The following is a 12500-nucleotide window of genomic DNA, read 5'->3' as shown; positions in this document are numbered from 1 at the left end:
GTCTGACAACCGTCTTCACCACTCAGAGCTAGGGATGCACGATATATCGGTGAACATATCGGAATCGGCCGATATTAGCTAAAAATGCCTAGATGTCTAGTTTAACAACAATGTTAAAAAAACAATGTCAAAGGTACCGTAGCACAGGTACATTACCTCATATTTTTTATTTCACTTTTATTTAACCAGGTAGGCTAGTTGAGAACAAGTTCTCATTTACAACTGCGACCTGGCCAAGATAAAGCCAAGCAGTTCGACACATACAACAACACAGAGTCACACATGGAATAAACAAACATACACTCAATAATACAGTAGAAAAGTCCATATAGAGCATGTGCAAATGAGGTAGGATAAGGGAGGTAAGGCAATAAATAGGCCACGGTAGCGAAGTAATTACAAGTAATTATTACTTTGAAGTAATAAAGCCATGTAAGATTTACTACACGTACACCACAGCGTTCCTAACCTAGCCCACAATGTCTGCTGTGTGGATCGAGCAGTCGAGCAGTTGAAAGAGTAACAACATTTCAGCGAGACAACTCAAAGTCGAAATCCATTAAAGCCAAGATAATGGAATTCATTGCCCTCGATGATCAACTGTTCTCTGTCGTGGGTGATCTTGGCTTTCGCGGACTGGTCGAGCACCGGTACACACTACCAAGTACGCTATTTTTCAGATGTTGCCCTACCGGAGTTACACAGTAATAGCGTCACTGCTATTAGCTTCACGACATACATACTATGGAACGCTGTTTGGGTCTTTGCATGTAAAAAAAGATACAGTAGCACTGTCAAAGCTGGACAAAAAAGTCTGCAAACACCGGCCACGAACCATGTGTTTACAATACCGCGTTGCTAATAAAGCATAATTTGTTCAACCGCAACTTCTGGGGTAGCTAGCTTTAGCTTGGTACCTAGATAGCACCAATATAACCAGCCTGAAAACAATGACCAGTTGAACCTGCAGTCATTTTCATTATTCTTAGCAATGATTTAGGAATCCTTGTGAGTAAGTATTAGCGAGGTTGCCACTTGTTGTTCACCTATTGAAATTGAACATCATGAGTTCATGAAAATAAATAGCTAGCAGCTACGTATCCCTGTTGCCCAAAGCTAACGCTATAAGCAGCCAGCTAGCTCCATCTGGCTAGTGAGGTTCCGCACCAGGTTATGTGGTGGGAAGCTAGCCACAATAAGGATTAGGCACAATAGTGGAGTTTGCGGTTTGCCTTCAAACTAAAAGTATGCCACTGACAGTGATGCAAATGAATACAAATAGTAGAATTATGCCATTTTAAATTGTATTTTTTACCCCTTTTTCGTGGTATCCAATTGTTTTTTTAGTAGCTACTATCTTGTCTCATTGCTACAACTCCCATATGGGCTCAGGAGAGACGAGGGTTGAAAGTCATGTGTCCTCCGATACACAACCCAACCAAGCCACACAGCTTCTTAACACAGCACCATCCAACCCGGAAGCCAGCCGCACCAATGTGTCGGAGGAAACACTGTGCACCTGGCAACCTTGGTTAGCGCGCACTGCGCCCGGCCCGCCACAGGAGTTGCCACAGGAGTCGCTGGTGCGCGATGAGACAAGGATTTCCCTACGCGAACCCAGAGTCTCTGATGGCACAGCTGGCGCTGCAGTACAGCACCCTTAACCACTGCGCCACCCGGGAGGCCCTCCATACTTTTATTTTGAAGGCTATCAGAGAAGTCCATTATTGTCCTTATTGTTGCTAGCTTCACATAGATGGTCTGATTTGTCACGATTGAACTCTGGTTTTGATCTGGAGAGGAGATGTGATGGCTGAGGAAGGGTGGAGGATGAGGAGGAGGGGGAGGGATCACCCAGAATGAAGGGTGCTGATGAAAGTGCAGGGTAGACTAGTTGGAGGAGAGTAGATCAGCGAGCGTACAGTAACACAGCATTATGACATATTTATGTAAGGCAGAGACAGGCTCATAGCCAGTCCGTGGACGTCATTGGATGAGCCTTGTTTTCCTTAGTCCGTCCAATAATCTCATTGGATGAGGCCTTGTTTTCTGACACAGTCCATAAAAAGCTCATTGTTTTACAGAGGCGTGTTTGCATGGCGGCTGCAGTCGATTGAAGGATGAGGCCCTCTGCACAGCGTGACTCAGTCTTTGATGGGCAAAGCTGTGGGCACACACACACATCCCAGCAGCAAACCACCCTGCATCCCACTGCTGGCTTGTTTCTGAAGCTAAGCAGGGTTGGTCCTGGTCGCTCCCTAGATGGGAGACCAGATGCTGCTGGAAGTGGTGTTGGAGGGCTAGTAGGAGACACTCTTTCCTGAGGTTCTACAAAATATCCCAATGCCCCAGGGCAGGGATTGGGGGCATTGTCCTGTGTAGGGTGCCGTCTTTCGGATGGGACATTAAACGGGTGTCCTGACTCTCTGTGGTCACTAAAGAGCCCATGGTACTTATCGTAAGAGTAGGGGTGTTAACCCTGGTGTCCTGGCTAAATCCCCAATCTGTCCCTCAAACCACCATGGCCACCTAATCATCCCAGCTTACAATTGGCTCATTCACCCCCCCCCCCCCCCCCCCCTCCCCCTCCTCTCCCCTGTAACTATTCCAGGTTGTTGCTGTAAATGAGAACATGTTCTCACTCAACTTACCTGGTAAAATAAAATAAACACGAACACACAGACACACAAACTTCTGTCGGTGATGGGATGTTGTCTGTCTATCTGCAGATATACCCCCTCACAATGTCCTACAGGGCAGCACAGAGCATCAGCTGTAGTGTAGGAGTTGGCACTGTCACTGCCCAGCTGAAGTACCACCTGGGTTGAAGATGAATTTACAATCTCTCTCTCTCTCTCTCTCGCTCTCTCTCTCTCTCTCTCGTTTTCTGTCTCTCGTTTTCTGTCTCTCTCTCATTTTCTCTCTCTCTCTCTCTCTCTCTCTCTCTCTCTCTCTGGTTTTCTGTCTCTCGTTTTCTCTCTCTCTTGTTTTCTCTGTCTCTCGTTTTCTCTCTCTCTCTCTCTCTCTCTCTCTCTCTCTCTCTCGTTTTCTGTCTCTCTCTCTCTCTCTCTCTCTCTCTCTCTCTCTCTCCCTCTCTCTCTCTCCATCCACCCATCTCTCTTGCCCTGTAACCCCTGTTCCTTCACCACCAGAGCAGCATCCATCCACCACATCCACAAATCAATGTGATTAGTGTAAACGCTGTCCATTGATTTGTTCAGCACCCTGGCAAGCCATGCACAGTCTTACTACATCACCAAGCCCTCCGTCAGGGGTTTGGGACTTGGCCCAAATCTTTATTACAGAGGAATTGATTTAGGACATGGTCCGTGTTTAAACAGTGTTTCTTAAATTATAGCGCTCCTATTTCTAATCCTCTTGTCTGATATACATTAGGTCTAATTAAACAGTCTTTATTGCATTACTGCTAATTGGCAACAGTAGGGAGTTTAGCACATGGCTACTGTCTTGGCCCATCATGATTTGAATGGCAGTCCTATAGACTCCAGTAGCCTTTGTGCCATCCTAGACACTGTACAGTAGCCCACACTGACACACCCTCAATGGCCCAATACAGCCATTATCATCACCTGCCTAATTGTTGTCCCCATTGGGAAACTAGTGGACATTTTATGCTTTCTGTGCTTGAGCTCATCTGTGCTTGAGATCATTCAGTACTCGTTAGTGAGAGGCTACTGCATTGTTTCCCAAACTCCCCCCACCCCCCACGTTTGGTTTTTACCCTAGCACAAGACAGCTGATTCCAAACATCAGAGCTTGATGATGAGTTGATTATTGGAACCAGCTGTGTAGGGCTAGGGTAAAAAACAAAATGTGGGGGGGGGGGGTGAGTTTGGGAAACACTGCAGTAGCCTCTCACTAATGAGTACTGAATGATCTCAAGCACAGAAAGCATAAAATGTCGAGTAGTTTCCCAATGGGGCAGGTAATGATAATGGCTGTATTGGGCCATTGAGGGTGTCTCAGTGTGTCTAATGGCCAGGTTAACAGTGTGTTCTACAGTGAGCACTAGGTGCTACTGACACTGCATCAATCTCCCTCCCAAATCAACTGTTAATGAGATATCGATCAACAACATTCCCTACATATCAATAGTGCCATGTAACTATCTGAGTCAGTACCATTATTATTCATTATGATGGCATATTTACCTATCGCATTGTTATTACCATGGAGATGGGTTTGATATGGAAACCAGGCCAAGATCATGTCAACTTTATCTTACGCCCAGTCTCTCCTCCCTCCCTCCCTCTGTCGTTTCATTTACAGCCAGAGATATGGGGAAGGGGCGGTGGGGGAGGGGATCCAATTACTGTATTACTCATAAGCCAATTATTAATAAAGATCTGGTTCCTCTTTACTGGAGCCTGTTAGCGAGCCTGCCATTTCTCTTTACACACCTCCATCTCTCTTTCCATTACTCTCACTATCGCTCTGTTTCTGTCCATCTTGCTCCCGCCCTCTTCTCTCTCTCTCCCTCACTTTGCCTCTTTCTCCATCTCTCCATATCTCTCTCTCTCGCTCTATCCTCTCTCCTCTCTATCTTCTCTCTCCTCTCTCTCCTCTATCCTCTCTCCCCTCTCTCCTCTCTTTCCTCTCTTTCCTCTCTCTCCTCTCTCCTCTCTATCCTCTCGATCCTCTCAATCCTCTCTATCCACTCTCCCCTCTCCTCTCTCCTCTCTCCTCTCTCTCCTCTCTATCCTCTCTGACATAGAGACCACACAAGCCCATTTTGTGCGTCAGAAATGCATCACCTTTAGCAGATGTATAAAACATCACCAGTCTTTGTGCTGTTGTTGTTGTTTTGTGGCGTGACACTACAGAAGCCACCATGCCCGGGGAACCTCACAAAACAATACTTTCCTGACCTCAGTGCTGAACTCAGGAGTGTTGTTCTGTTCTGGTCAGACCTCAACACAAGCCTCTGTGCAACACGAGTCAGCCTGAATAGCTAAACATCTCTGCTGCAGTTAGGCTCTTTGAACGGCTCTCTTCCCCCTCTCTTCCCCCTCTCTTCCCCTCTCTCTTTCTCTCCCGCCGCCTCAATTTGAATAGATATTCATGCGCATCAGGGAGGAAGCAGAAAAACACTTAATTTGCACAAATATCTGGGTGTTCTGGGGGGGAAATTAGCATGTAGCTCAGCCCAGCACAGCAGCACAGCACAGGGCTGTTCTCAGTAATCACTCTTCATTCAAAATGGCAGTGTGATGTGATCTGAGCGCATTGGGAGTTGTACGCATTTTGTCTGCCTCCGTGCATACATATTTACATTGACATGGGTAGCAGTCGAGACAGTCCCCAAGCAGGTGTCCATCCAAGCAGTTGAGGCAGACAATACAGACAGCAGATAAAGGAGAGGAGACCGCCCATCCTGTAACATAACAGATAAGGATGTACACCTACTTAGTCTGTGGATGGTGGATCTGTTGTTGTATTAAAACACCATTAAATATTCACTATACATACAGTGTCTCTATCTCCCTCTTTCTCCATCCGTTCATTCCCCTTCACTTCCATCTGACTTTGTTCATCTTAACTCTTCCCTCCTCCTCTAGGGTTCTGGTTGTTCTTTGTCCGATAACAGTAAAGGAAGGGGTGAGAGGGAGAGAACGTAGGGCTGGCACAATTACCGTGTTACCGACGGTTCCGAATGAAGAGCGTCATGAAAGTGAAATACGCCAAAACTGTTTAAAATATATGTGTGACCGACCACCTCGATTCAATCTTATATAGCAACATTGAAATTGTGTTTTTTTACGCTGGATAAAAGTAGAGACTCAGAGCTACAAAATGGTATATCATACACTGCAGTTGAGGAACACTGTCATTCTGCTTTGAAACTTGTAACCCCACTGTCACGGCCGTCGAATGAAGTAGACCAGCGTGTTGAGCGTACATATTCCTTTTTATTAGGATGACGCCGACAAAAACAATAAACAATACAAAAACAACCGTGAAGCTTAAGGGCTATGTGCCACAACCAAAGTTAACTACCCACAAAGACAGGTGGGAAAAAGGGCTGCCTAAGTATGGTTCCCAATCAGAGACAACGATAGACAGCTGTCCATGATTGAGAACCATATCTGGCCAAAACAAAGAAATACAAAACATAGAAAATAGAACATAGAATGGCCACCCCACATCACACCCTGACCGAACCAAATAGAGAAATAAAACGTCTCTCTAAGGTCAGGGCGTGACAGTATGGCTCTTGAATATTTTGGTACACCTACTGCAGAGCTCTTCTTTGTCGACACCTATTCCGCATCATTCACACCCTCTTAAGCATTAGCCCCACCCATCTCTTTAAGGATTCACATGTGAGGCCATGTGCTAAACAGAGTGAGTAAAGTAGCGTAGTAAACAACCAAAGATTTCAGGACTAAAAGTGGTGAAAGTAGTAGCCTACAAGAAGAAAAAACTCCAGATAAGAGTACACTCTAGTCCGTGACCTATATCCTAATCTGACTCTGGTGCAAGTGGTTGTTCTTCACATTACCCTCTCCATCGCATTACATTACTATATCAAGTAAAATCAATGTTTATTTGTCACATGCACAGGATACAGAAGGTGTCAACGGTACACTGAAATGGTTGCTTGCATATTTGCATAGTAGCAATATCAAAACCCAAAGTGTCCAGATAATAATACTGTAAAAATATTTTGTCATTATTACATGATGCTTACCCAGACACACTTGTCTAAATGAATGGGTCATGTGAAAGAAATGCTATAACCAATCCCCAGCCACATGTAGCTACGTGGATGGGTCACTATTGTTTAGACATGTACACATGTTCATGAAATACTATAGATGGCTGTAATCACCCCCAGACACACCTGGTCTAACTTTATGGGTCATGTAATCATCTGGCAAAGTGGAGTATTTTGTTTAGACATGTAGCTAGCTAGCTAGTTAAACAATTAACCATAATCCCAACCCATACTAATAGCAATACATACTGAATGTCATAGCTAGCCACAATGCAGTACATTCTATAGTATGAACCTGCAAGCTAACCAACTACGTTTAATGTTAGCTAGCTAGCTAATTTTAGACTATAACTAGCAATGCAAATGGGTTTCTGAGATACAAATAATATTACTACACAGATCATACATGTAACGTTAGCTAGCTAACGAGCCAGCAAGCTAATGTACCCGAGCTAGCTAACAGTACGCTTTAGCTTGCAATGAAAATGACTTTTAACAATGTGATGAAACTTTGTTGCTCCTTCCTGGAACAAGCAAGGTGTTGGGTTTGCACTTGCTTCTGTAGCCACAAAGTCAGATTCCACAGCCACAAAGTCAAAATTGGCAAAAAAAATAAATAAATAAGCTTTTTGGTCTTAATTTAAGGTTAAAGTTAGGCATATGTTTAGCAATGTGGTTAGGCTTAGGTTTAAATTCTAATTTTAAGAAGAGAAATTGTAGAAATGGGTGGGGTTTATGACTTTGTGGGTATACAAGCTAGTAATATAAATTATTATTAAACAAGTATTTGGTTGCCAAGGCAACACCCCCCACAATGCTGCAGCAGCCCACATAGAACCTCTAACCCTGGCAATTTGACTGGTAAACTCATGGGTATAATAGATGTGGTAGAGGTCAATCGAACTCGACCAAAACAATGAAATTGCCATGGAAATGCTTGGGGGGCCGTGTTGGAAAGATCACGAGTTCCCTCATTGCCCCCCAGCAAAATGATCCTACATTTAGGCTATTATTTATATGTGTATTACACACTATGTTGAGGTGAAAATAGAAGTAGAATGTTTGTACGGATGTCAACCCCAACACATGTTCATGTCATCATCACCGATCAACTTCACTACAGATAAAAACGACTTTGGCTACCGCCACAGGTTTCTGTTTGCTAGTTATGCTAACCAGCTTAAACAAACAGGAAGAAAGTATTTCGCAGTCACTTCTTCTAAACCTGAAAAGGGACGACTTCTACATGTTATGCCACGAAAACAGCCAAATATATCAAAATCGGACTTAAGTAACCACATTATGGGCCAGTTATACTGAATACTGAATACATGAATCATGACAGATTTGATGAATGTGCACCAATATGGTCAGTGGAACGTCTGCGTTCCATTGACTTCTTCACCGCATCTATGGCTGCATGGCAATCATTTTCATGGTGCATTCAAATTTTTGTAATGTCAGTTGAGTTCAACAAATCACAGGACCTATTTTAGCACATACTGTAGTTCGTGCTTTATGGGTACACTCGCAACGTTCTGACTAGGTGGAATACAGGTACCACCAGAAGTGTATTTTTCATAGCAGGTTAGGAGAACTTACGCAGCAGGTTAGGATAATTCATGTAGCAGGTTAGGAGAATAAGGTTAAGGTTAGGAAAAGGGATAGGGTTAGCTAAAATGCTCAGCTAACCTGCTATGAAAGCTCACTTCCGGTCGTAGCTGTACTCCCTCTCGTCACAACCCACTCGCAATGGCCGCCTGTCTACCCATTATGCCATCATTGACTTGAATGGGGCTGCCGGTTCTATTCATTATATTTATATGGCAGCACATGCAGTGAGGAGCGGAGGAGAGGAGAAAATGTGTGTCTATACCATGACCGTCACAGCCCTGAGAACGTGCACATTATAGAGATGTCTTGATCGCCACTCCCCTCGTCTTTAAACATGGTACTTGGAGGGAGGGAGCTGAAATCAGCCAGACCCCTCCAAACCTCCACTGTCAGGGCCAGAGAGAGAGTATGTGCGTGTGTGTTGGGGACCCAGCCGTAGGAGATATGACAGCGTAATTGTCTAACTGGAGGGAGGCTGAGAGGGCAGGCAGCGGTAGTAGACTTAAAGGACCACAATACAACGACTGCTCTTTGTGTGTGTATAGTGTGTCCGTGCATTACAGTTTGTGTTGATTGTGTGTGTGGTCAACACAGCCGCCATGTTATTCTATATGTGGCATGTACATAGTCTAGACATAGTATGTTAGCAGTGATTGTCATCGGTAGCAGTAGATCAACAGAGAGTGCTGTCTGTGTGGTTTTGTGTGTTAAAGGGAAAGTTCAGGCCAAATCTATATTTGGGTTGAATTACCCTTACCTTGAGTTGTGGCTGAAGGCCCCATGCTGGCAGAATCCACAATAATCCATAATTTACTCCTGCCGCTGGAGCATCGTCAAAATTCATGAATGTGAACAACAGAACCGACTTTAGTAGGGATTTTCATCAGTAGCAGTAGATAGACAGAAAGTGCTGACTGACTGACTGAGGTCTGTTCTACTTCAGCACCTTGGACAGGGCTTGGTTTACAGCCATGGCCACCTGCTGTAGTGCTGCATGTACTGTCTTCAGCTGCTGTGAGGAGTTATTAATAAAGGCCCCATTAAACTAACACTGTGTGTGTGCGACCGTGCCTGGGTTTGTGTGTTAAAGGGAAAGTTCAGGCCAAATCTATATTTGGGTTGAATTACCCTTACCTTGAGTTGTGTTCTGAAGGCTCCATGCTGACAGAATCCACAATAAGCCATGACTTATGACTTATGAGTTAGCATATTAGCTTTGTCAAAATTCATGAATGTAAACAGCCGAACCGATGTTAGCAATGCTGCTCTGCAAGCCCAAACTTCCTCAGAACACTTCAGACTAAGTTCGGTAGCGTCAATACTCGCAAAGAGTTCTTCCCAGTGAGAATGTCGTTGCTTTTGAAGTAATATCAGATTATTCCAATGCACTGATAGTTCCATCAAGCCACCGGCGAGTTTGTTCACAGTTCTGGTAATTGGTCCGTATCTGATTGCCCAATGGAATACAATTCAACTGTACTGTCCATGTTACAGCAAACCACAGGAACAGATGCGGCTGTGAAACTACATGACAGAATGGTTCCAGTTTTGCGTGACAAAATTCCAGCGATTATCTCAGCGTTGTGCACTTTAAAAACATCCCTGCAACCTCCACAACTACCGAACCTAGTCTGAAGTGTTTTTGAGGAAGTTTGGGCTTGCAGAGCAGCATTGCTAACATCTGTTCGGCTGTTTCTATTCATTCATTTCGACAATGTTAACTCCTGGCTGTGGCAGGACTAAATAGTGAATTCTTGTGGATTCTGTCACCATGGCCCTTCAGACACAACTTAAGGTAAGGGTAATTCAACCCCAAAATAGGCCTGAACTATACCTTTTAAGGATGTGTGCATTCCACCCCTTCAGGAATCTGAGTGATCCGGCACAAAGCAGTGGCAAGGCTGTGAATGAAAGGCTAGTGGAAGAAGAGAGGGAGGAGAGGAGAGGAGAGGAGAGAGGGAAGTGAGGGAGGAGGGGGGGGTGTACTGTAGTCAACATTCAAAAGCATGCACTTCATCTAATGAGAGAGCCAAGAGGTCAGTCTTTAACTACACACAGATAATGGCTGTCTCCTGAAACCATGGCAACAATACCTCTCCACCGCCTCCCCCCCTCCTCCTTCCTACTCTCCCTCCCTTCCCCTCCTCCTCCCCCCACAGTAAAATCAATGCAGGGCTTTTTGTTAGCTTAATGACCGCTCTGGTTTGGTCTGTCTGAATGTCCTGTACCTCCACCATGAGGTGTACATTCAACATCTCCCTCCCTGCCTGTCTAGCTCCCTGTCTGCCTAGCTCCCTGTCTGCCTAGCTCCCTGTCTGCCTAGCTCCCTATCTGCCTAACACGCTGCCAGCCTAGCTCCCTATCTGCCTAGCTCCCTGTCTGCCTAGCTCCCTGTCTGCCTAGCTCCCTGTCTGCCTAGCTCCCTGTCTGCCTAGCTCCCTATCTGCCTAGCTCCCTGTCTGCCTAGCTCCCTATCTGCCTAGCTCCCTGTCTGCCTAGCTCCCTGCCTTCCTAATTCTCTGCCTGCCTGCCCAGCACCCTGCTTCCCTCCCTCCTTGCCTCCCTTCCTGCCTGCCTAGCTCCCTACCTGCCTCCCTACCTGCCTCGCTACCTAGCTGCCCCGCTTCCTTCCTGCCTCGCTTCCTACCTGCCTGCCTCTCTTCCTGCTTTGTTGCCTCTCTCTCCAAAGAAAAGTCACATTAAGGATAATTTCCTTCAGCCATTATTGACGTAAAAACGACTTGTGAAATTGACAAACGGGGTAGCAACCCTCATCATAAATGGCAGACAGTGTTAGTGACGGATAGAGATAGAGACAGAGGGAGAGACCGAGAGAGAGAAAGGGAAAGGTGGAGTGAGAGGTGAGAAGAGAACAGAGCGAGAGAAAGAGAGACGGGGTGGGAAAACTCGCCATCAGAATGATGGCAACGTCTCGGTTGTGGTTTCTATGAGTCAGCATGTGGTTAATGGGCAGGGGGGGGCGTATGATACATTGTGCTGACCCTTGCGCTCCTTGGTTGGTTGGCAGTGTGTGAGACTAGCATAATGAGGTGCGAGAGACATCTTACTGGCTCTTACGTTCCCTTAGATCCCCTCTGTCGTTCTATTCTACGGGGTTCTCTCTATGGCTTGGCTCCACACTCAACATAATGGGCAACCGGTTACGTAACCCGTTACCACCACTAGATGGTCTAGGCGCCAGGCAATCAGAAATGAATGAAGTGTTGAGGGATACACTGAGCTGCTGCTGTTACAGATGTACACTGTGTGTGCACAAAACATTAAGAACATCTTCCTAATATTGAGTTGTACCCCACCCATTTTGCCCTCAGAACAGTCTCAGTTCGCCGGGACATGGACTCTACAAGGTGTCGAAAGCGTTCCACAGGGATGCTGGCCCATGTTGACTCCAATTCTTTCCACAGTTGTGTCAACTAGGCTGGATGTCATTCTTGATACACACGGGACACTGTTGAGCGTGAAAAACCCAGCAGCGCTGCAGTTCTTGACGCACCGGGCACTTAACTCTTGTCTGGCCCATTCACCCCCTGCATGGCACACATACACAATTCAAGTCTCAATGGTCTCAAGGCTTCAAAATCCTGATTGAAGAGGATTTAACAGGGGACAGTGGATTCACCTTCCCAGTCTACGTCATTAGTTTTGTATAGTCCCTGTATAAGTGGGTTTCCTCCTATACATTTACACCAATCATTAACCCTTTATTAACTCTTATCTTTCCTTCGCCCCCCCCACACTCTTCTGTCCGTGTGTCCAGGTGTTCTCAGAAGGATCGTTGTGAGCGTGCTGAAGAGCCGTACCGTTTCGCGGCCGCTCTCTCCCAGTGTGTGAAGGCCACCGTGTACCCAGATAGCATTGCAGTGTCAGATCCCAGCATGCCGGTGAGTCTACACGCACACGCACACACACACACACACACAAGGTCTCAACACACCACACAATTTTTTTAAAATTTTTATTTCACCTTTATTTAACCAGGTAGGCTAGTTGAGAACAAGTTCTCATTTACAACTGCGACCTGGCCAAGATAAAGTAGCAATTCGACACATACAACAACACAGAGTTACACATGGAATAAACATAACATACAGTCAATAATACAGTAGAACAAAAGAAAACAAAAAGT

At 45.5% G+C, this 12500-nt stretch overlaps 1 protein-coding gene across 1 annotated transcript in view; it reads left to right on the top strand.

Annotated features, from left to right (window-relative positions):
* LOC110491069 (plexin-A2) overlaps window positions 1-12500 on the top strand; it is a 334343-nt gene that overhangs the window by 194481 nt on the left and 127362 nt on the right. Inside the window, exon 6 of the mRNA XM_036947019.2 lies at window positions 12132-12255. Within this exon, the coding sequence (XP_036802914.1) occupies window positions 12132-12255 (124 nt within the window). The remainder of the gene's footprint in view (window positions 1-12131; window positions 12256-12500) is intronic.

Source organism: Oncorhynchus mykiss, chromosome 16, assembly GCF_057628025.1.
Source record: "Oncorhynchus mykiss isolate SJ-2025 chromosome 16, ASM5762802v1, whole genome shotgun sequence".
Classification (NCBI taxonomy): domain Eukaryota; kingdom Metazoa; phylum Chordata; class Actinopteri; order Salmoniformes; family Salmonidae; genus Oncorhynchus; species Oncorhynchus mykiss.
Note: the sequence above shows the minus strand (reverse complement) of the source record. Positions and strands in the feature narration are given on the sequence as shown.